The 24,147-nt window shown below is 41.0% G+C and overlaps 1 protein-coding gene across 1 annotated transcript in view; it reads right to left on the reverse strand.

The window, feature by feature from the left end:
- The window catches only part of sdk1a (sidekick cell adhesion molecule 1a), an 839,938-nt gene that overhangs the window by 90,399 nt on the left and 725,392 nt on the right, over window positions 1–24,147 (reverse strand). Inside the window, exons 28-29 of the mRNA XM_078240149.1 lie at window positions 20,169–20,267; window positions 10,814–11,008 (exon numbers count right to left, since the gene is read on the reverse strand). Of these exons, the coding sequence (XP_078096275.1) occupies window positions 10,814–11,008; window positions 20,169–20,267 (294 nt within the window). The remainder of the gene's footprint in view (window positions 1–10,813; window positions 11,009–20,168; window positions 20,268–24,147) is intronic.

A 24,147-nucleotide genomic window follows, 5' to 3' on the forward strand; every position in this document is an offset into this window, starting at 1 on the left:
ATGTATTGATCACAAACTGTGAAGATCATCCCCAATCAATTCTAAGTTTGCCTTGCTTTTGTTTGAATATGTGCCCCTTCATTCTGGTGTCATGATTTAACTAGAAATATTCCAGTTTTAGTTTTTCTATATTTATTGTCTTGTAAACGAAGATCAAGTACCTTATTCACTCCTCTCAATGTTGAAGAGCCACCTTTCCTCAGTGTCTTCTGAGATACTAAGAATCAGGCTCATGATTCTTCTTTAAACCAGTCAGAAGTGGAGAGTGCTCAAGAAGTGGTCTGACCAGAACTTGGCAAAGCATTAATGAGACATTCACTGACTTGTACCCTACAGATTTGACCACATTGTTCAATGTTCTATTTGCCTTGATGATTGGCACACCAAAGGATTGTATATTTTAAAGAAATGATTTGCTAACTGGCCTAGATCTCTTTCAACTTCACCCATAGCTGCATCAACTTCAAATGAAATGAATGATTGAAATTCTAATTTTCCAAGAACAATTAAACTATAAAATGACTGACTGAAATATTTGAATTCAGGCTCTGAGTGTCTCAGAGCGATCCTGTTATAAAGTCAAATGGGGAGTAATTGGACTATAACAGTAAATGGTCTTTCAGCTCATTTAAAATTTTAATAATTTGGCCCATTGGTTTCACTAGATGTAATAAGACTAATTGAAGATGAAAGGGAATTATAATGAAATTCATAGCTAGTCTCTACTAACTGAAGTGTGCCGGTGACTGTTCAAAGCTTATCAGTTACTAGATGTATTGGTTCAGGGCATGGCCTCCCTGTTTCATAAGCCTTCATTGATTTTCATAGATAAATATCAAGTAAGCCATACTTTTAGAAGTTATGTTGGGAGCAATTGATTTTGTTTGCTGTGCTGTGCATGAGCAATACACAGTTTATTGATTGTATAGGTGTAAAGCAACCATCATCATCGTGCAGTTTTTGATGGTTCAGCAAACATTTACCTCTCAATGTGCTCATCCAGGATTCAGTAAAAACAATACAGTTCAGCATTTTATTCTATTTTGGTTCGTCCCTGCTGCCTTTCTGTTTGCGTCACTTGCCACCGAGGAAGTGTGAATGTTCAGCAGCAGTAAACACACAAACTATAAAATGAATTGATGCAGAAAAAAGTGCTCTGTGTCCTCCTGGCTTGGCAACAGCACCCCACTATTTCTTAATTTCTCTCATTTTCTTTTCTGTTCTCTTCAAGTTTAATAATCTGCACCCTGGGCTTAGGCCCTTAACTTGCTTCTCATTCAGATTTAGCCTTTTATGACATCTTTCATCATGAGGCTTGTTGCCTTTGGCCAAAATGCTAGTCACTAATGATAATTAGGAAGCTCAGCTAGACAGTAGAAGCTGCAAAACAGAGGGATTCAATATCTATATTTTAAAAATAATCTCCTCTGTACTGAAGTTTATGCCTCATATTGGTGGTATGATTCTATGATCATTGGCAAAAACATTTAAAATAAATAAATGTATTGGGTGAAGTGTGGACGATAGAAAAAACGTAAGATATGTTCTGTGAAGAATCAGAAATATTTCAAAACACTTCACTATTCAAAAAAGAACTTCAGTGTTCAGCAGCTGTTGGAACCTAGATGCTGCAGCTATTTAGCACATAAGATCCCACACTAGGGATGAAATAATTGTGCTGTTAATAAGTTTCCAGTTACATTGGTTGAGGGAGGAGTGTTGACAAGGATACCAGGAGAAATGCCTGCTCTTGTTCAATCTTTAACATCCATTTGATGAAGCGGACGGGATCTTGATTAATGTCTCATCTGTTGGCTGGAACCACTGCAGATCTGCACTGAAGTGTCAGTCTAATTTATGTGCTAGAGTTGAAGTCAGTCTAAAGGGACCCAGGAAGTCCAATAGTGGAGGAGAAATTTGTATGATTAGTGGCACTTCTGTCAAAGGATTCTACTTATCTCTTAACTGGAAAGGTGTAATTCAGAGGTATATATTCTCTCTAGAAAATTTTGATTTGATATTTATGGGTAAATCTTCCAGAATTTTATCATTGCTCTAGGTTATGCTTATGTTCTGTCATCTTTGATTTGGTAGACAACATATTTGATTTATTTATAGTAATAACAAATGAAAAGGATGGTGAAAACAGAGCAGTTCCATTACAGAACCCCTTTGTAATAATTTTACTCAATTTAGGGGAGAGACAGTGGAGTAGTGATAATGTCACTGGACAACTAATCTAGAGGCCCAGGTTAATGCTCTGGGGAAACGGGTTCGAATCCCAAAGAGGCAGCTGGTGAAATTAGAATTTGAATTCAATTATATAAAGCTAGTCTCAGTAATGGTGAACATGAAACTATCATTGATCGTTGCAAAAAATCTAGTTCGCGAACGTCCATTAGGGATGGAAATCTGCAGCCCATATGACTCTTAACTGCCCTCTGAAATGGCTTGGAAATTCAATAGCAATTAGGGCTGGGCAACAAATGTTGGCAGTGCCAGTGATGCCCACTTCCCATGAAAAAAACATCCAAGCACTCTGACAAAACATTCCTTAACACTTACTCTTGTGTTTTTACCTCTTTATTTTATGCTCAGTGGTGTTCACAACTTAAAAGGGGTGTCTATTTAGGGGGGACAACTTAAAAGGGGTGTCTATTTAGGGGGGAGGCAATGGCCTAGTGGTATTCGGGGGAGGCGATAGCCTAGTGGTATTATCGCTAGATTATTAATCCAGAAACTCAGCTAGTGTTCTGGAGACCAGGGTTCAAATCCTGCCACGGCAGATGAATTCCATAAAAAATATCTGGAATTAAAAGTCCAGTGATGACCATGAAACCACTGTCGTTAAAATCCATCTGGTTCACTGATGTCCTTTAGGGAAGGAAATCTGGCATCCTTAACTGGTCTGGCCTACATGTGACTCCAGAGCCACAGCAATGTGGTTGACTCCCAACTGCCCTCTGAACTAGGGATGGACAATAAATGCTGGCCAGCCAGCGATGCCCATGTCCCACAAATGAATAATAATAAAAAACACACCCTATAACCCTATCTGTATTTCCTAAAGCCACCTCAGAATGCTTATGCACATTTAGTGAGTTGTTAACTATTACCCCCACATCTTTCTCATGATCCATACACCCACGTGGTTAAAAAAAGAGGTATTTTTAACTAACAAAAATATACTTGGGTCACTTTTGGATTTAAAAGATTTATGGACTGCAGGATGCATCTTGTAAGTTTGTTCGTAACAGAAGCAAGACTTATTACTGCCACATAAAAATCCTTCAAAAGAACACACAATATTTATAGTCCACTTAAATTATTAAATTTAAACAACTATTAGCATATGGTGCAAAATATCCTTGACACCATGCTTTAGTAGTGAGAACCTATGTATGAAAAAAGACTTGCATTTATATAATGCTTTTCACAACCTCAGGATGCTCCAAGGCACTGTACAGCCAATGAATACTTTTGAAGTTCAGACACTGTTGTAATTTAGCAAAAGCGACAACTAATCTGCACACAGCAAGGTCCAACAAACAGTGATGTGATTATGAATAGATAATCTGTTTTTGTGATGCTGATTAAGGAATAAATGTTGGCCAGAACCCCGGGGGCAACTCCTTTGCTCTTCTTCAAAATGGTGTCATGGGATCTTTTAATTATCTGAAAGCGCAGGCAAGGTTTTGGTTCAATGTCATAACAACATGAGGAAAAGGAGCTGGAGTAGACCATTCAATCCCTTGAGTATGTTGCACTATTCAATATGATCCTGGCTGATCTTCTATCACAATTCAATTTTCCTACCTGTCCCCCTATCCCTTGATTCCTGCAAGAGTTCAAGAATCTGTTCATCTCAGTTTTCAAAAGACTGAACAATGGAGCATCAACAACTCTCTGGAGACAATTCAAAAGATTCACAAGCCTCTGAGTGAGGACATTTTTCCTCATCTTGGTCCTGAATTATTGACGTCCTTATCCTGAAGCTGTGCCCTTGTGATATCTCAGTGTCTATCCTGTCAAACCCCTTTAGAATCTTGTATGCTTCAATGAGACCAACTCTTATTCTTTTGAACTCCAGAGAGTATAGGTCCAATTTACTCAGCCTCTAATAATACTATAATCCTCTCATCCCAGGAACCAATCTAGTGAAACTTTGTCGTACTGCCTCAGAGGCAAATATATCTTTCCTTAGATATGGATGCCATCATTGCATACACTACTTCAGGTATGGTCTCACTTGAATGTAGCAAGGCTTTTTAATTTTTGGACTCAATCCCCTTGCAATAAAAGCCATCATGCCATTTACCTCCAAAGGTGGTGGCACGGTGACAGTGGTTAGCTCTGCTACTTCACAGAGCCAGGGACCAGGGTTCCATTCTGACCTTGGGTGACTGTGTGGAGTTTGCACGTTCTTCCCATATCTGCATGCGTTTCCTCCAGGTACTCTGGTTTCCTCCCACAGTCCAAAGATATGCTGTTTAGATGGATTGGCCATGTTAAATTGCCCCTTATTCTCCAAAGGTGAGGTGGATTAGCCATGGTAAATGTGCAGGGTTATGTGGTGGGTGGGCCTGGGTAAGATACTCTTTCAGTGAGGCGGTGGAGACTCAATAGGTCAAATGGCCACTTTCTATGGGATTCTATGGTTCCACGGAATATAGACCCAATTTGTTCAGCCTATCACAAGCAATCCTCTCATTCCAGGAACCAATCTGGTAAACTTTCACTCTTCTGCCCCAAAGGCAAGTATATAATTTCTTAAATATGGCGACCAAGGCCTGGATTTTCATGTAGTTGAAACATTTCAGATGGTCTTTAAAAATAAACGATGGGTGGAATTCAATGCCAAGAATCCCACACCCACTCCTGTTTCTGGTAAATATTGCTAGTCCACACTCAACACATTCACCCTTGCCTGCTCCATTGCAAGGGTGGACATTGCAAACACCCCTCAACCTGCCCCAGAATTTTGATGGTGCCAGGCCTGATTTGTTTGCAGATATGGCTTGCATCTCAGAAGAGTTTTGAACCACAGGGGAAACCCTAGTATCGTGTCAGGAACAAAATTCAGCAATTCAACATCCCCACTGAAAAACGCTGCCCTTCTTCCCATCTCATAAAGCTGTCAATCAATAATGGGCAGTACAGATTCCATTAAGGAAACCTTCAAATCACTCCAAACCAAGCCACTGGAAAAACACATGCTTGGCCATCTGTTCAAACTGCTTTGTAGATACAGTTACCAGATGAGCGCACTACGAATTCTTGGCTGCAGTCCTAGAATTGCTAATGGACTCAGCAGCTCTTTAGGCAACATTAACACAGCTTGCAAGGGGGTGTTGTGTTTGGTTGATATCTTTATTAGCTCATAATGACCTGATCTTTGTTTGATGTATTTATTTACAAAAGATTAAGTGCGGTGAAGTGGATTAAAGCTTTTTATCAGCTATATTAATGGCGGCAGTTGATTGACATTTTTAAAGGGTCGCAAGGGGTTGCAATGTTTTCAGAGATGAGTTTCAAAGCATGTTTGCTTATGCTGTCAGTTCCAGGAGCATTTCAAAGACTTGCCAGACTTGTTACTGGCTCATTGGTTTTGTACATGGAGGATACTGGAAGAGTCACAGTATGGAAGCTGCATAGGGTAATGAAGGGGTATAGGGATATGAGGGGGTAAGGAGGAACAAGGAAGGACCGTGGGGGGCATTGACGGGTGGCGAGATGTGAAGACTTGAGGACCAACCAATTATGGTTACAACTGGGCCAATCTCCTAGTAAACTAACCTATCAATCTCTCTATCCACTATCTCTGTTGCTGCCTTGAGCCTGTAACCAGAGGAGCAAGCCCATCTCCAGCCCATTTCCACCTCGCCAGCATAAAAATAGGGTCGGTTTCCAAATGGCAGGGTCGGGAAAAGTCCTGACTCCTTGAAGAAAATCCATGCCCAAAACTATGCACAGTACTCCAGGCATGGGCTCACCATAACCCTATACAACTGTAAGGAGACTTCTTTATTCTTGTACTCCAATAAAGCCCAACATGCCATTTACCTTCCTAATTGCCTGGACACCCTATCATCCAAAAAACATGTCATGACATGTCAGCATTTCTCAGTACTGCACTGGAGTGCCAGCCTTGATTTTTGTGTCCAAATCTCTGGAGTAGTTTCCAGAGAGCTCTACCAACTGAGCCACGGCTGAAATTTAAGAGAATCTATAAGGTGTACTTTAGCTGACAAATGGAGACTAGGTGAATATAAATTATGAGAAATAATTTCTTCACAAAATTTGCATTTTTTACCATGTTTAAATGAGTATTTTCATGAAGAGAGGGATAATATTGCTTAAGATGGAAAAGATCATATTAACACATTACATCCTTTAAACTAATTGCAGACTTCTTTAGGGAAAGGCTGAATGCAATACTTGTACGACACCTTCAAGAGATTATTTCATTGCCAAGATTTTAAACAGTGTCAGATGGCTTCGCAGGAATGGTGCAATTCTCTTGCTGTGATTCTGAACATTAAATGAGTTAGTGGGCTATCTGCACAGAAAAAGTTAGATGTGGAATTGATCAGTCAATATCTCAGGATCTTTAGGGAACACACAATTTGTGTAATGTTAGTTAACTAATCAATTTACCTTCTGACTGGCTTTTAGTGAAATGTCTTTGCTTTCTACTCAATGTTACGCACTTGGCCGCATCTTGTTTACTACTTTTATTTAAAGGAAATACAAAACCTCTCATCTTATCACCCTATTTGAAAGATGATTGCATTGATAAATAAGAGGCCGTTAAAAATAATAATGAGTTATGTGGTTCACTAATAAGGTTAACATTTATTGACAATCCCCACCCGGGAAGATGATGGTGGGCTGCCTTCTTGAATGGCTGCAGTCTATGTGGAAATTGCTTCTCCAAGTGGCAAGGTGCATTTAATCAGGGTGGGAGGATGGGAAGCTTGCTACCTTCCCGCCTTCATCCCAGTTAAGTCTGTGGTGGGAAATCTCATGGAGGGTCTTCTTGGCCTGCTGATAATTAAGGCCTTTAAGTGGGAATTTAATGTCCGCTTAAGGGCATCATGCCACCACCATTGGTATTAACCATGGTATGCTGGGGGCATGATGAGCAAACTCTGGCATGTTTGCTTGCAGGCTCCGAAGAGCAGTCCCTTGTTTAAAGGCACTAAGTGAGGGACCTGGCATTAGGTAGGAGTGGACCCAGTGAAAGCTGCCCTCCTGCCCTTGCTGTCAACCTACCTCCTCTGCACTTCCCACCCTGCGAGCCCTGAACCACTTCCTGGGCCTCTCCTGAATCCGAGGCCTCAGGTGGGTGCAGTGCCTGCACTCTCACTGCCTTCCCGTGGCACTGCTGAGTATAGGAGTAGCAGCAGTTCATGTCTGCCCAACGGTTCTGCTCTGACCACTTTTGGGTGCCACCTTATCCCTCGAGAGAGGGGGCAGAATGCCAATGGATGTACTTCACTGTGTTTGGACAAGATGGGTGATCCCCATCTAACCCTCATGCAATCAATGCTGTCAGCCTCACACCTATCTATAATTGTCATCACATATGTCCAACTATTCAGCAATGGCAGGAACATCATCCAAATACAGTGCAGCTCAATCACTAACATTCTGCCTCCTCTTTTGCACAATAAGGTCGTAGACAATAAAAGGGGCAAGAGCAGGATCGGTGGGCAGATAAGGATTGCTGCATCTCTTGAGCCCCACAGAGGAGATGGTTCTCAGCATCATGGGGCTGACAGTGACAGAGTTTAGACCATTTGGCATCGCCGGAAACATTGAGAATGATATTACATTCTGACCTTGTGTCCCTTCTCAGCTCCCAGCACATCCTCATCCTTCTATTTGACATGTATGGGTACTCTGTCAGAGAATCACTGCAGACTCAATGGGCTGAATGGCCTGTTCTGCACTGTAGGGATTCTATGATTCATAGCAAAGCTGCAGATGGTGTGAATATGGGCCTCTTGCTTCCCACTCCACCCACTTCCTTACTCCAAACTTCCCTTTCTAATTTTCTGCTTTAAGACACCCAAGATCTATCATCGGTCCACCCAGAGCATCCCATCGTGGAAGAGAGAAAGCAACTAATAGAAAGGCCTTGATCTCACACTCATGGCCACTAACTCAGATACTGGCAAGGGACACACTTTGGGAGGATATACAGAGTTGAAATCACATGTGGTGAGTTATTGAGGCCCGAGTGATCCCAGCCATAGCAGGAAAAAGAATGATTATTTTATCAATTCACTGCAGAGTGAGATAGCTGATAAGCTCCACTGCAAAGAGTTCAGGTGAGGACCTCGATGGGGTGGCATATAGAACAATGGGCATGCACACTTGTGCGCGCTCTGGCTGGCCTTCTAGGTAGCGTCCTGACAATGTCAAGTAGTAATGAGGAGTCCAGTTCAAACTTGGCAGAGGGTATGGTGCAGAGCTTTCCCATTCTGCTCCATCTCCCTGACATTCTGCAGACTCAGAGGCACTCCACAGCTGCTCCATGCCTAAGCAGCCCTTGTGTAGACAGATTACTTACACCTCTGCCATCCCTGTGAACATGCAGAAGCACTCCAGCAAATTCAGGCATACACAACAACACCTTCAAAAACAACACTCCACAGTACTTCCAGACAGTTTGCAACAGCAAGGAGTACAGGAAAGAGATATGGAATCTAGTGAAATGGTGTGATGACTATAATCACTCCCTCAATGTCAGTAACACGAAGGAAATAGTCATCAACTTCAGGGAACGTAGTGGAGGACATGCCCGTGTCTACATCAATGGTGAGGAAGTGGAAATGATCGAGAGCTTCAAGTTTCTAGGTGTTCAGATCACCAACAACCTGTCCCGGTTCCTCGCGCTGACGCTATAGTTAAGTCCACCAACACCTCTATTTTTCCTCACCTGATGAAGGAGCAGCGCTCCGAAAGCTCATGCTACCAAATAAGCCTGTTGGATTTTAACCTGGTGTTGTGAGACTTCTTACTCTATTTTCTCAGGAGGCTAAGGAAATTTGCATGTCCGCTACGGCCCTCACCAATTTTTACAGATGCACCATAGAAAGCATCCTTTCCGGCTGTATCACAGCTTGGTATGGCTCCTGCTCTAACCAAGACCACAAGCATGTGGTCTTGGTTGTGAATGTAGCCCAGTCCATCACGCAAAACAGCCTCCCATCCATTGACTCCTTCTACACTTCCCGCCGCCTCTGGAAAGTAGCCAGCATAATTAAGGACTCCACACACCCCGGAAATACTCTCTTCCACCTTCTTCCGTCGGGAAAAAGATACAAAAGTCTGAGGACACGTACCAAACCGACTTAGGAACAGCTTCTTCCCTGCTGCTGTCAGACTTTTGAATGGGCTTACCTCATATTAAGTTGATCTTTCTCTACACCCTAGCAATGACTGTAACACTATATTCTACACCCTCTCCTTTCCTTCTCCCCTATCTACTCTATGAACAGTATGCGTTGTCTGTACAATGTGCAAGAAACAATACTTTTCACTGTTCCCAATGCATGTGACAATAATGAGTCAAATCAAACAGCAGAAGTTGTTAAAAATGACCTTATCTGTAGTTTATGTGCCTGGTCATTTAAGGAACCATTGTGCAGATTCCAGCTTGCAGAATCACACTTGATTGGTGAGTGATTGATCAATTAGTTACCTCAACCCATATGGTCCAAATTTGGTATTCTGTTGTTGCATCGGCTGGTTGCGATGTCAGAATAGCATACATTCACAGCATTCTCATATTCACACTGTGGCCGTTTCCACGTGCACCCTTTTCCTGTTGGAATGGAGTGCAGGTGATGCAGTAAACAGCCAGCAGAGCATCAAGCCCGAGCAAAGTCATGCTAGGCCTCTGTAGCGCTGCAAAAACACTTTACAGGTCATTCTATTTGTGCTTGTGCTGAACTGCATTTCATCAGTAATGTTTTTCAGTTTTGACGATAATCTGGTAAATTTTGGTGAAGAAGCTACACAGAAATACTAAAGTGTTGTTATGTATTTTCTCTAGTTTTCTGAGGATCTTCAGCTGAGATTAATGCTGAGAATCTGAAAACTCTTTGAGCCAGCACCACTGTCTGGGATCCACAGTTTAGATGTGAAGTTTCTAACCATTGGCAGTTTCAATTCTAATGTTCCAGCAATCCATAGCTTAATAACTGGTAAGAATTCCTATTTGTATACTAACAATTCCATTACAATTAAATAAAAATGACCTTGCTGAAGATGCTAATGTTAATGACATTTGGTCGAAACCACTGCAGACCTTGTCTTCAAGGCACAATGGCTGAAATATGACAATACTAGAAATGACAATTTTGAGGTGCCTAAAGACATTGGGGATCATTGAAGAGGTGGCTGACTACTGTAAAGGGGAGACAGTAAAGTTGTTAGCCTGAAAAAGATGATTGAATGGGCTGAGGGGCTTCTACATCCTGCAGGTTTTGATAATGTACAGAATTTAAATACATCAATAAGATAGATATAATTTCTTCACTTTTTGCAAAAGTGGAGTTGGGAACATTCAGTATGTTACCAAGGAATTTTGCAGCGTTATCAGCCATTGACAACACTGGAATTAAAGGCCTTCAGTGATACAGAACAAGAATTATTATAATCTCCAAACTTACACGATTCCTTCAATTATTTTTTGGGATATACATGAAGGTCGTGAAATATTTTCTTATTTTGAAAGAAACATAAGAAATTCAGTACTCCATTTTGAATCTAACAATAACCACAACGTCTGATACTTTACCTCTCGTTTCTGTGGTGATCACAACTGCCTCCACTGGTTCCCCCCAGCCCCGACGTGTCTTTGCAGACACACGGAAGATGTATGGAGACTCGGGTGTCAGCTTTGTTGCAGAGTACTGTCGGACATTGGAGCTGACTTCTGTGATAATGAACTTATTTGGCTCAGCAGCTGCCAGGCGGTAAGCTATCCGGTAACCTGCAAAGGGAAAACATACATATTGCAGTTTAAATAGTAATACATATTTAAAAGAAAGGAAGATAGTGAAAAGGGATTACAAAAATAGGACATACTTGTCAGAATATTATCTAACCAGTTTTTAAAAACATTTTGTTTTCACATTTTTTTGAACAATATGATGCAATGCATTTAAGCAGCATTTTAACATCATGAGGATCTCCCAAAGCACATCTACATTTCAATAAAACAGAGCACATTATAGCATGATGATTTGAGATTATTTTTGTCACTCCAATTTTCCATTCTCCTGAAGGCAGTGACTCACGCTGGGAGACCAGCCATTCTCCAGTATCTCGCCCAAGTTGCTATTTGCCATGTGTGGGCCCAAACAACCAGCATTTGCAGATTATTAGACTGTGGGCGGCATCAAAGATAGTCCCAGTGCTGTACTCATCTAATGTTACGCTTTTACCATATAATAGTCAGGAGCAGGAACATTAGTTGAATATTCCCCTCTCTTCAACAATACTGAGACAATTATAACATCCTTATTGTGCTTTTTGGCAACGATCAACTAAAGAGTACAGGCTAAGAACAAAACTGGCATTTCTTCTGAATGCTGGATCAGTTCAAAAATGTGTAGTTCATTTGCCATTTGAGCCAAAGGGGCAAATAAAATGTCCAATTAGTTGTTGCAGCAATGGACAGAGGGTTTAATCAAAATACACCATTTAAACTGTCTGGTTCCTTACAAATGTGATGAAAGGAATGAGAAATTATTTCCCAAAAGACAGGTTTACTGTTGAATATTCCAAATTGCATGCATTCTCAATTGTCACAGTTAGAAAGAGTAATGGTGATACTTGAAATGTGTCAGAGTAATCTTGACCAGCAATAAAACAGCACTATAATATGTACTATAAGAGTGACAAAAGATGCATGAGTATGAGAAAGGGTAGAAAAGAAGGAACTTGAACAAAGGGAACAATATAAGTTATTGGTCTAGATTTTGTGAAATTGTAAAGTGTTCAGTGTCAACATTCCACTGAAATAGACAACCTCTGGAGTCTGCTCATAGACAGAATAACACAGAAATCAAGAAGGGGCTGACAATGATTCTACATTTCTCCAGTGGACATATTGTAGAGGCAACCCTTCAGACTTTAATCAAGGAAGTCAAAGGAATTAACCAGAACTCCCACACACACACTGTTAAGTCTCACTATAGAATTCCTTAAAAAAGGTCACAGAATCATGAAATGGTTGCAGCACAGAAGGAGGCCAATCAGCCCATCATGTCTATGCTGGCTCCGCAAGAGCAACGCAGCTAGTCTCAGTCCCTGCCTTTTTCCCTTGACCCTGCATTTCTTTTCACATAATTATCAAATACCCTTTTAAAATTCATGATTAAACCTGCCTGCATCACAATCTCAGGCAATACATTGCAGCTCAAAACCACCCACTGTGCAAAACGATTTTCTCATGACACCTTTAGTTCTTTTGTCATTGATCTTAAATTGGTGTCCTCTGGTTCTCACTCCTTCCATCAATGGGAACAGTTTCTCCCTACCCCCTGCGTCCATATGCCTCATGATTTTCAACAGCTCCAACAAATCTCTTCTCAACCTTCTCTTCTCTAAGGAGTACAGCCCTAGCATCTCCAATCCATTTTCATAACTGAAGTCCCTCTCCACATGCCTTCACATCCTTCCTAAAATGCGGTGCCTAGAATTGGACACAACTCCAGTTGAGGCCAAACCAATGTTTTATAATGCTTCACCTCCTTGCTTTTGTACTCTATGTCTCCATCTATAAATGATGTGGAGATGCCGGTGTTGGACTGGGGTAAGCACAGTAAGAAGTCTCACAACACCAGGTTAAAGTCCAACAGGTTTATTTGGTAGCACAAGCTTTTGGAGTGTTACTCCTTCAGATGAGTGAAGAGTTGTGTTCACAAACAGGGCATACATAGACACAGGCTCAATTTATGAGATAATGATTGGAATGCGAGTCTTTGTAGGTAATCAAGTCTTTACAGGTACAGACAACGTAAGTGGAGAGAGGGTTAAGCACAGGTTAAAGAGATGTGAATTGTCTCCAGGCAGGACAGTTCGTGAAATTTTGCAAGCCCAGGCAAGTCGTGGGGGGTTACAGATAGTGTGACATGAACCCAAGATCCTGGTTGAGGCCGCCCTCATGTGTGCGGAACTTGGCTATCAGTTTCTGCTCAGCGATTCTGGGTTGTCGTGTGTCGTGAAGGCCGCCTTGGAGAATGCTTACCCAAAGATCAGAGGTTGAATGCCCGTGACCGCTGAAGTGTTCCCCGACAGGAAGAGAACACTCCTACCTGGTGATTGTCGAGCGGCGTTCATTCATCTGTTGTCGCACCGTCTGCATGGTCTCACCAATGTACTATGCCTCGGGACATTCTTTCCTGCAGCGTATCAGGTCGACAACGTTGGCCAAGTTGCAAGAGTATGTACTGTGTACCTGGTGGATGGTGTTCTCACGTGAGATGATGGCATCCGTGTCAATGATCCGGCACGTCTTGCAGAGGTTGCTGTGGCAGGGTTGTGTGGTATCGTGTTCACTCTTCTCCTGAAGGTTGGGTAGTTTGCTGCGGACAATGGTCTGTTTGAGGTTGTGCGGTTGTTTGAAGGCAAGAAGTGGGGGTGTGGGGATGGCCTTGGCGAGATGTTTGTCTTCATCTGAAGATGTCGTAGCTTCTCCGCTCCAGGGAAGTACTGGACGACGTGTCCCGTGTTTGTCTTCTAAGGAGGTTGGTGCAGTTTTTCGCTGTGGCGCATCGGAACTGTCGATCGATGTGTCGAGCGCCATATCCTGTTCTTACGAGGGCGTCTTTCAGCGTCTGTTGCACTCCTCATCTGAGCAGATCCTGTGTGTATGGACGGCCTGTCCGTAGGGGATGGCTTCTTTAACGTGTTTAGGGTGGAGAAGTGGAGCATCGTGAGGTTATCCATGGGCTTGCGGTACAATGAAGTGCTGAGGTGACCGTCCTTGATGGAGATGTGTGTGTCCAAGAATGTAACCGATTCTGGAGAGTAGTCCATGGTGAGTCTGATGGTGGGATGGAACTTGTTGATGTCATCATATAGTTGTTTCAGTGATTGTTCACCATGAGTCCAAAGGAAGAAAATGTCATCAATGTATCTAGTGTATAGCATCAGTTGAAGGTCCTGTGCGGTGAAGAGGTCTTGTTCGAACCTGTGCATGAAGATGTTGGCATATTGAGGTGTGAATTTGGTCCCCATGGCTGTTCTGTGTGTCTGGATGAAGAACTGGTTGTTGAAGGTGAAGATATTGTGGTCCAGGATGAAGCGGATGAGTTGTAGAATTGCATCTGGAGATTGGCAGTTGTCGGCATTGAGTACTGAGGCAGTTGCATCAATGCCGTCATCGTGGAGGATGCTGGTGCAGAGTGCTGAGACATCCATTGTGCTCCTGATTCAACTGCTCCATGTGTGCTGAGTTTCTGTAGGAAGTCCGTAGTGTCGCGACAGAAGCTGGGGGTTTTTTGTACAACAGGTTTCAGGATACACTCGACGTAGCCAGAGAGGTTCTCACACAGGGTCCCATTGCCCGATACGATGGGACGGCTGGGTGTGTACTGACACCGACTTCTTACTATCCATCTATAAATGCCAGGATCCTGTATGTCTAATTAAGCACTTTCTCAACCTGTCTTGCCACAGAGGTTCTTGTCCAGCCTAGGTCTTTAGTACAGTTCAAGATCAAGAGCAGCAGTGGTCCTAATACTGGCCCCTGGGGAAACCACACTATACACCTTACTCCCATCCAAAAAGCAAGTTTTTCCTTCTTGGCTTGTGGGCATCAATCGTCCATCCCTATTGACCCTACTTTCAGTACTACTCTCTTTCCCATCATTCAACCAACTCTGTATCCATGCTGTCACTGTTACTTTTATTCCATGGTCTCTAACTGTGCTGACAAGCTGTAACATGATACTTCAAATGTCTTTTGGAAGTCCAGGAACACCAATAAACTGCATTAGTCTCATCTATCTTCACTGGTAAGTCATCAAAAAAACTCAATCAAGTCAGTTAAACACAATTTTCCCTGAGTAAATCCATACTTGTTTTCCACATTTGTCCAAGTGACTGTTAGATTTGTTCTGCATTGACACTTCTAAAAAACGTGCCTCACTGTCGAGGATAAACTGACTGTCCTGTAGTTGCTGGGCTTATCCTTATATCCTTTATTGAATAAGGGTATAACATCTACAATTCTCCAATCCATCCCTTCATCTAATAAGGATCGGAAGATTAATGTGGATAAATGTGAGGTTATCCACTTTGGTAGCAATAATAGGAAGACAGATTATTACTTGAATGAGTGTAAATTGAGAGAGGTGGATAATCAGCGAGACCTTGGTGTCCTCACGTATCAGTCGCTGAAAGTAAGCGCACAGGTACAGCAGGCAGTAAAGAAGGCAAACGGTATGTTGACCTTCATAGCGAGAGGATTTGAGTATAGAAATAGAGATGTTTTACTGCAGTTGTATAGGGTGTTGGTGAGGCCACATCTGGAGTATTGTGTGCAGTTTTGGTGTCCTTATCTGAGGAAGGTTGTCCTTGCTATAGAGGGGGTACAGCGAAAGTTTACTAGGCTGATTCTTGGGATGGCAAGTCTGTCATATGAAGAGAGACTAAGTCGATTAGGGATTGTATTCATTGGAGTTTAGAAGAGTCAGAGGGGACCTCATCGAAACTTATAAAGTTCTAACAGGGTTAGACAGGGTAGATTCAGAAAGAATGTCCCCAATGGTGGGGGAGTCCAGAACTAGGGGTCATAGTTTGAGGATAAGGGCTAAACCTTTTAGAACTGAGGTGAGAAGAAACCTCTTCACCCAGAGAGTAGCGAATGTGAATGTGTGGAATTCACTACCACTTAAAGTAGTTGAGGTCAAAATGTTGTGTGATTTTAGTAAGAAATTAGATATAGCTCTTGGGGCTAAAGGGGTCAAGCAATATGGGGGGGGGGGGGGGGAGGCGGGATCAGGATATTAAATTTGATGACTCGCCATGATCACAATGAATGGCGGAGCAGACTTCTGCTTCTATTTCCTACGTTTCTATATTATGGACAGTGCTACCACAATTTCCACCCTTACTTTCTTCATCATCATTGGATGCATCTGATCCATTCCTGGTGACTTATCAACCATAAGTTCAGCCAGCCTCTCTAAAATCTCCTTTAAATCAATTTTTAGCCAATCCAGTTACAGATCCATAAATTCATAGCTTCCTCATCTTTCACTATGAGATGATGATGTGTTGAACGTGATATAACTGAGTTTTCAAACAGCATACTTTAAACTTCACAATTACTGAAAAAGAGACATGCTGTCATAGCTATTCATCTTGCACTTGTCAGGACAAAATTACTTTTAAATACCCTCTCTGCCCTTGAAAAGCAAATTTTATATTTGCAAAACATCAAAAGTTTCCATAATGATAAAAAGTCCACGTGGTTTAAATTTAATTTTGTTTAAAGTTTGTGTATTTTAACTTCTACCTTAATCCAATCGTTTGTGTCAACATCCTAGAACTCCCTCTCTAACAGCAGTGTGGGTGTACCTACCTCACATGGACTGCAGCGATTCAAGAAGGCAGCTCACCACCACCGTTCCTTCCCAAGAGCAATTAGGGTTGGGCAATAAATGCTGGCCTAGCAAAGCCCATATCCCTTGTATGAATTTTAAAATAATCATTCTGAAATTTATCAAAAGGATTTTAGGTGCTTTCACCTCCCTTTTATGTGTGAATACTTTAATTGGTTGTCTCTCTGCTTCCTGAGGTTACTGATGCTGGGGGAATGGGGAGGGGAGCTGTGAGACTAAACAAGTCAAAAAACTCTCATTGAAGAAAAGCTCTGTGCCATGGTTTTGGCTTCAGCAACTGACTTGGATCCTGTTAACACCCTTGACTTGGCTCATATTTAAACCCTCATTGGGAAAGGCAGATTCCTACCACAGAAATCACTGGATCATTGTGGACAATTACAAGTTCCATTGCTTCCCTGTTGACCACAACATCTGAAATATATTTCATTCACATTCAGGAGATTCTGGCAGATTTTCTGCATCGGTAGTAAAGAGAGAAAATCAAGTATGGGAATTTGTCCTGATTGAGATGGAGATCTGAGTCACTTCAGCTGCGCAACACCACACAAATTGAAAGGAGACCTTATTGTCAGGAATAAATTGTAATATTTTTCTGTTGGCCATATTCCTGTCATTTTTAAAACTGTTAGGAGTATGTAAGTGGTAAGTGAAGCAAAGACAAAGTAACTGTGAGAATCTAAACTGTGGGTTTGATATGGTAATGAGTCCACAAATACTTCAAAACCGGTATTTACATATGGTAATTTAGTAACAATGTTTACAGAACAGAAATGGGTTTGAATGAGCTGTTGTGGTTCAAAGAACAATATAAGCAGGGTGGAAAAGAAAGGTGTCATGGGTAAAGTATGGATAGATTTTTCTTTTAAATTCTAAAAGTTAAAGAAATAAAGTTAATCATTTCTGGGAGAGAGCATTTTTAAAGAAACTGAGTGAGACAATGGAAAGGTCAAAGGGAAAGTATGTATTTAAGGAGATACTGAAACCTAGTGGGCAGCTGTTTTAGATCTCAGCAGACAGCAGGAATAGCTGGTTGACTCCCAGCAAGCAGCTGTGAACAAAGCCAGATCTGAAAAGCCAGTTGTTGCTAACCTCAGAGGCCACTCCAAGAGAAATTATGTGGTATAAACTACTGACTTAAATAGATTTTAAAATCTACAAGGAGTTGGTGAACAGATACAGGGAAGTTTAGCTCTGAAGGTAGTTAAATTAAGATTGTGTGGAACTGTCCTAAAGTATTAGTACTGTGTGAAGCTATTGCTGTGTTTAAACTTAATTCTATTTTCTGTTGTTTTTTTCCTATTTCTTAATAAACATTTACTTTACTATGAAATCATCACAAGTAGACAGGGACATCATTTCTGGATTTCAAAATCTCTCCTCATACTCTACAAATGGCAAAAAAAAAATGTGAGGCAGTTGTTGTTTCAAGTTTCCCTTCTGGGATTTGGATAGCTCGGCATTTGCCATCAGCCGTGCCTCTCTCATTACCAGAACAGATCTTTCTGATTACATAGAATGACCTTTTCCAAGAAATGGAGAACGAACCCCATTCTGCTCGATTGTCAGGTTTTATAATTATTGATAAATTATCCTATTTCGTCTGGGACCAGAAGTAGGAGATCTTCTCAATCTCATGGACATTAGATTCTGCAAATAAATCTCAAGCCAATTTCCAAAGAACATAATTTTACAGAACAAAATTTTAGATTTCATCTCAAATTTATAAGTAATCCAGCAAACCCATTCAGGGACAGCCTGTAAGGGCAATGTGGAATGTCTGGTACAGCTTGGATGTGCTGCACTGACGCTGGGTTCTTGGGGCAGCGTTGGGAAAGTTTTCCAATGTATTAAATCTATGCCTCATCTAACCTCGGAGTTCTTTACACTGTGCCTCTTGAGATGGATTATGCTGTCTATTGCATTTCATCATTAATTTGGGTACTCATTTGTTTTTGCTAATTGAAACTGCCGCATGTATTCTTCTTACAAATTAAATCGAGAAAAAAGTACTACAAAAGCCAATGGGTGATTTACTATAAACATAATATGACACCTCAGAGTCAGCCTGAAATTGTAAAAACATGGTGTATACTATTCTAGGTGAATGTCTCTGGCAGTCATCAACAATACCAGTCCAAGTGGGACTGCTCCTACTCCCCAATGATTTACTTTTGTAGCTTGTCTTTAGAAGTGTGATTTTTACGCTGCGGTTGTTAGTTTTTGCTCTCTCTTGAGGCTTGTGTTGAATGAGGCTGATACTTCTTTATAGCAGATTTTAAAAACTGAACAGACTGGTTTTTTAAAAAAACTGTCAGCAATGTACAAAGTCCCCTTTTGTATTGTTGTGGAATCAGAAAATCTTCAACCGTTTAAATAACAGCAAATGTCTAGGCAATTTCATGGTACTAAAAGACTACAATCTGTTTCTTATTAATGTCATTTTTAACTCACACACAAGATTAAAGTTGAAACAACTGAAAAGAGTCATTGAAACCTGAAAACAGAGATAACACTGACAGTTTGAACTGGAGTAAAATAATCCCTTCTGCTTTTTGGCAGTGACTGAAGAAAGTATGAACACAGTAGTAGTAAGGAAGATGAAAAATACTCAGGAAAAGATTACTCGTGCTTCTAGATTGAAGACAGTACAAATCTCTGCCTTATATAAGTTTTATTCCAAGGAACTGAGTTTGAATTAAAAATCTTGTGTGAAGTCTGTTTGGAATATAATTCTAGTTTCAATACAGATTGCAGAACTATACTACCAGTATAGCTGTTGATCTTACAATATTATTCTGTGGGGCATGTACTTTAAAATAAAACTATTTTTAAAAAATTCAGTATGAATTTTAGAACTTGAACTGATTTGAGATTCCTTCATCAACATTCTACTTTTCAAATTTCTAGTGCCTCCAGTTACAGCGACACTCAAGAAATGTTAACTCTGCTCTATTCATAATGCATGACACTTAACACCACGGTGTATTATTAGGTACTTTTTTAAACTGTACCTTAAAAAGTTGAAGTGCAATGAAAACACCCAATAGTGTAATACACTTCATTACCACTAAGTGTCGCCAAAAGACAGCTTGTTTGTCCTGTGTCTGTTTATTTACCCATCAATTATTTATGCAGAGTATGTTATTGTCCAAAGAACAAACATGTTGCTCTGCTATAGCATTAATTTTTAGTGTGATTCGATGTAAAACATTGTCACCTTTGTCCTATTCCCGCACAGGCTTCAAAATAGAGACAGTGTCAAATGTTACATCCAAATACCACACAAAGAAAAATGTTGATGATTGGCTGAGTGCAGAAGAACAATTATTGTCACGGTAAAATCGCTCATCAATCATTCCCGATGCTTCCTTTCAGTTGAAAGAACAAGAACAAAGATTCCAAAGGGCAAATTCAAAAGAAAAAAATGTTGGGAGAAAGACAAACTTAAAACAAAGTTATTCAATAGCATTTATTATAGAGGCTTTAATCTAGTTTGTACATTCTCCTTCTTACCTAGAATGATGCCATTGGGGTTTTCGGGTGTCTGCCAGACTACTCTGAGGGATGTTAACTGGACTTCTGGGAATAACAATCTAATGGGGGGACCTGGAACTGAAAGTGTTAAGAGTGAGACATAACATAATCACTTGTCAAACCTTATTCCTTATTTTAAAGCAAAAATTTGATTTTCTTTATTGATTATTGTTGCCAAAATCTCTGCTTTGGACTCATCTTCACTGTACTTAGGATTCAAACCAGGAATCAGATCAGTTCACAATTCCTATAATATTCCACGCCATTACTAATACAAAATAAGCTAAAGTTTATTTATTAGTCACAAGTAGGCTTACATTAACACTGCAATGAAGTTACTGTGAAAATCCCCTAGTCACCACATTCCGACGCCTGTTCGCGTACACTGAGGGAGAATTTAGCATGGCCGATGCACCTAACCAGCACGTCTTTCAGACTGTGGGAGGAAACCGGAGCACCCGGAGAAAACCCATGCAAACACAGGGAGAACGTGCAGACTCCACATAGACAGTGACTCAATCCGGGGATCAAACCCAGGTCCCTGGCACTGTGAGGCAGCAGTGCTAACCATTGTGCCACCATACCGCCCTCAATGTGGTAGAGAGATACACAGCATATTGTCCTTACAGTATGTATGATTTGAATTACTGACAAATTTTGCAAGTTTATTTTGAATTGTGCATTTACTATACATTTTTCCTTTTTCCATTTGGGATACAGTAAAGAAGGTGCTGTTCCAAGGGCTACAGATGGCAGGAAACCAGCATGTTGTCCCAAGGAGTAGGAAGCTATCTGAGATCTGTGACTCTACCACACAATGTGTCCCTGATGTCAGCTAGTCCACCCAAGAAGTCATTGAGCAGAGGTCATGTACTTCAGCAGAGAGGAAAATGCCATCATAGGGTGAGTTACTTTGAACCACTCCTGCCCACCTCCCAGCACAAGATCATGATCAGTTTTTGGCGAATGCTTGAAGTAAGTCTCCAGTCTGTCATCTTGGCCAGGGATGGTGTTTTGTAGAGGAAAATTCCAAAGAGGGAAAGGAGAAGGAAAATTAATTAAGGACTACATTTTTGTAGTGTATCATAGCAGGTAAATTTGTGTCACAAATTCAGGTTCAATAGCATCACAATTGCTCCCAGGTTCTAAGGAAGGCACAATGTGCCCTCCTGACATACAAAGTGGTTGTCCTGACTTCCATAAATGGCCATCTCTTCATTTATTCAGAGGCTGACTAACATAACACCAGATTGTGAGGCTTCACATAAATCATTAAGCTGCTTTATTTCACAGTAATGTGCACAAAAAGAGAAACAGTATCAAGTTTCATGCAGCTTAATTGGCATAACTTTTGTGTAATGATATAAAATTGTTTTAGTTATGACTCCAGCCAGTGGAGCTTTCCTCCTGACTCCCTTTTAATTAAATATTGCTGAAGTTCCTTGATGCCACACTTAGTCAAATGCTGTCTTGATATCAAGGGCAGTCACTTTCACCTCGCCACAGTACTAGATTCATCTTACTTGACTTAAACATAGGTCTTCTAACCTTCTGCATCAGCAAAACTCCTCACAGGTTTCTCTTTAAACTTGACTTCTCTTGTAGAGTTTCTGTCTCAAAGGAGCCACCTTTTGCTGCCTGCACTGCATCATGTAGAGTTCAATGGTTTAGTTAATCTGTATTTGATTGTGTTAGTCTGGTAACTGATTTATGTACACTTTCTTAATTGCTTAAGACTGGTTGGAACCTCTGAGAGCTGAAATAAACAAAACAAAAACTTCCAGAGAACGAACATCTTCTTCCAGTTCCCAAATTGCCCAAGTTCACAAAAAGCAGCACACATCCAATGTGGCCAATTACTGCCTCATCAGTCTATTCAATCACCAGCACGGTGATGACAATGCTATCAAGCAGCACCTAGCAATAACCTACTCACCGATGCTCAGTTGGACACTTGACCGCATTATAGCCTTAGCCCAAACATGGACAAAAGAACTAAATTCCAGAGGCGAGGCAAGAGTGACTGCCTTTAACATCAAGGTAACATTTGACTAAGTGTGGCATCAAGGAACCTCAGCAAAATTGAAATCAAGGGGAATCAGGAGGAAAACTCTCCACTGGCTAGAGTCATAACTAGTACAGAGAAGATGACTGCAATTGGTGTAGGTCAATCATCTCAGGCCCAGGACACTGTTGCAGGAATTCCTCAGGATGGTGTCCTGTGCCCAACCATCCTCAGCTGCTTAATCAATGGACTACCCCCAACATGAGATCAGAAGTGGAGATGTTCACTGTTGTAATCTAGCTATAACTTACAACTATAATTGTAATCTAACCATCTCTCCTTGATATTCAAGGCATTACCACCACTGAATTTCATCATATATTTCCTGGAGTTACCACTGACCAGAAACTTAACTGGACCAACCATATTGTGGCTAGAACAGCAGATCAGATATCGAAAATTCTGCGGCGAGTAACTAACCCCCTGACTCCCCACAGCCTGTCCACCACCTACAAGGCACAAGCCAGGGATGTGATAGAATACTATCCACTTCCCTGGATGAATATAGCCCCAACAACACTCAAGAAGCTCAAAACCATCCAGGACAAAGCAGCCTACTTGACGAGAACCCCATTGACTACCTTAAGCATTCATTCCCTCCACTAATGGTGCACGTGGCAGCAGTATGTACTGTTTATAAGACACATTGCAGCAACTCGCCAAAAGCTTTTTTGGCATCATCTTCCAAACTACACACATCTCGAGTTGGAATTATATAATACCTTTCCTTCGTTGGTAATTGATAATTAGCCGTTGTCCATGAAGATCCATAGGCATCTCTCTCTGTTAGAGACAATTGGTTATATAGATTGAGGGGCACCATTCCACATCAACTATTAGCCAAGGTAAGGCCTCCATGAACTACCAGAGCTGGTACAGGTAAAATACCTGCAACTCTCTTCCGAACAGCACCATGGGTGACCTGCAGTAGTTCAAAAAGGTTCACCAAAGGTTCTCAAAAGACAGTTAAGAATTGGCAATAAATATGGCCTTATCAGTGACACTCACGCCCCGTTAAAACATATATTTAAGACGGAGAGATAGATTCTTGGTCACCAAGGGAATTAAGGAATGTGGGAATTGGTCAGGAAAGTGGAATTGATATAAAGATTCATCCATGATCTTATTCAATGGTGGTGCAGGTTTAGTGGGCTCAGTTGCCTACTCCTGCTATTCCTACTTACGCTCTTTTGTTAAAAGAGTCCGTTAATGGTTTGATTCTTATTCTGATCAGGAAGTTACAGCAGACAAACATGTTAACATGAGGTCTCCAAAATCTGTATTTTTTGAAAAGGCACTTCTTATCACAACATGAGGCATCTATCAGAAATCCATACTGAATTTTATGAATGGAAGGTTGTTCTAAGCCAGGCTAATTCCCATATCTATCTGATGGAAGATAAATTCAATTAAATCCCATCTGAAAAGGAAATAAAGCAACACCCTTGATTCAAAGTTCATGTTGCTCTTCAAACCTGCTCTTTGATGCCTGGATATCTTTATTGCAATAATAAATATAAAATATTTAAATTTTGTCAAAAAGGGCAAAGTTTACTCTCACAGGAATTCTAGGGGCGAGAAATTGCTTTTCAATTACTATCATGCTAACATCAATATTGCCCTGAAGGTAGAAAGGAGAAAATAATATTGATGGAAATCCATTGGTAAATAGCAATAGCAGAGCAAATTTGATTATATGATTACCAGCATGTCTATAATTACATGCAATATGTAGATACCATGCAACAGCTACTTTTGAAGGAAAAATAAAACAGGAAGAGCTGCAACAGAAGTGAGAACATGACATGTCCAGTTCCAGATTTGCTCCAGTCTACAATAACCAACCAAACTGACCCAACATGGTCAACACAGCATGAAATAATGCGATAGATT

The sequence above is a fragment of the Mustelus asterias genome, chromosome 23, assembly GCF_964213995.1.
Source record: "Mustelus asterias chromosome 23, sMusAst1.hap1.1, whole genome shotgun sequence".
NCBI lineage: Eukaryota > Metazoa > Chordata > Chondrichthyes > Carcharhiniformes > Triakidae > Mustelus > Mustelus asterias.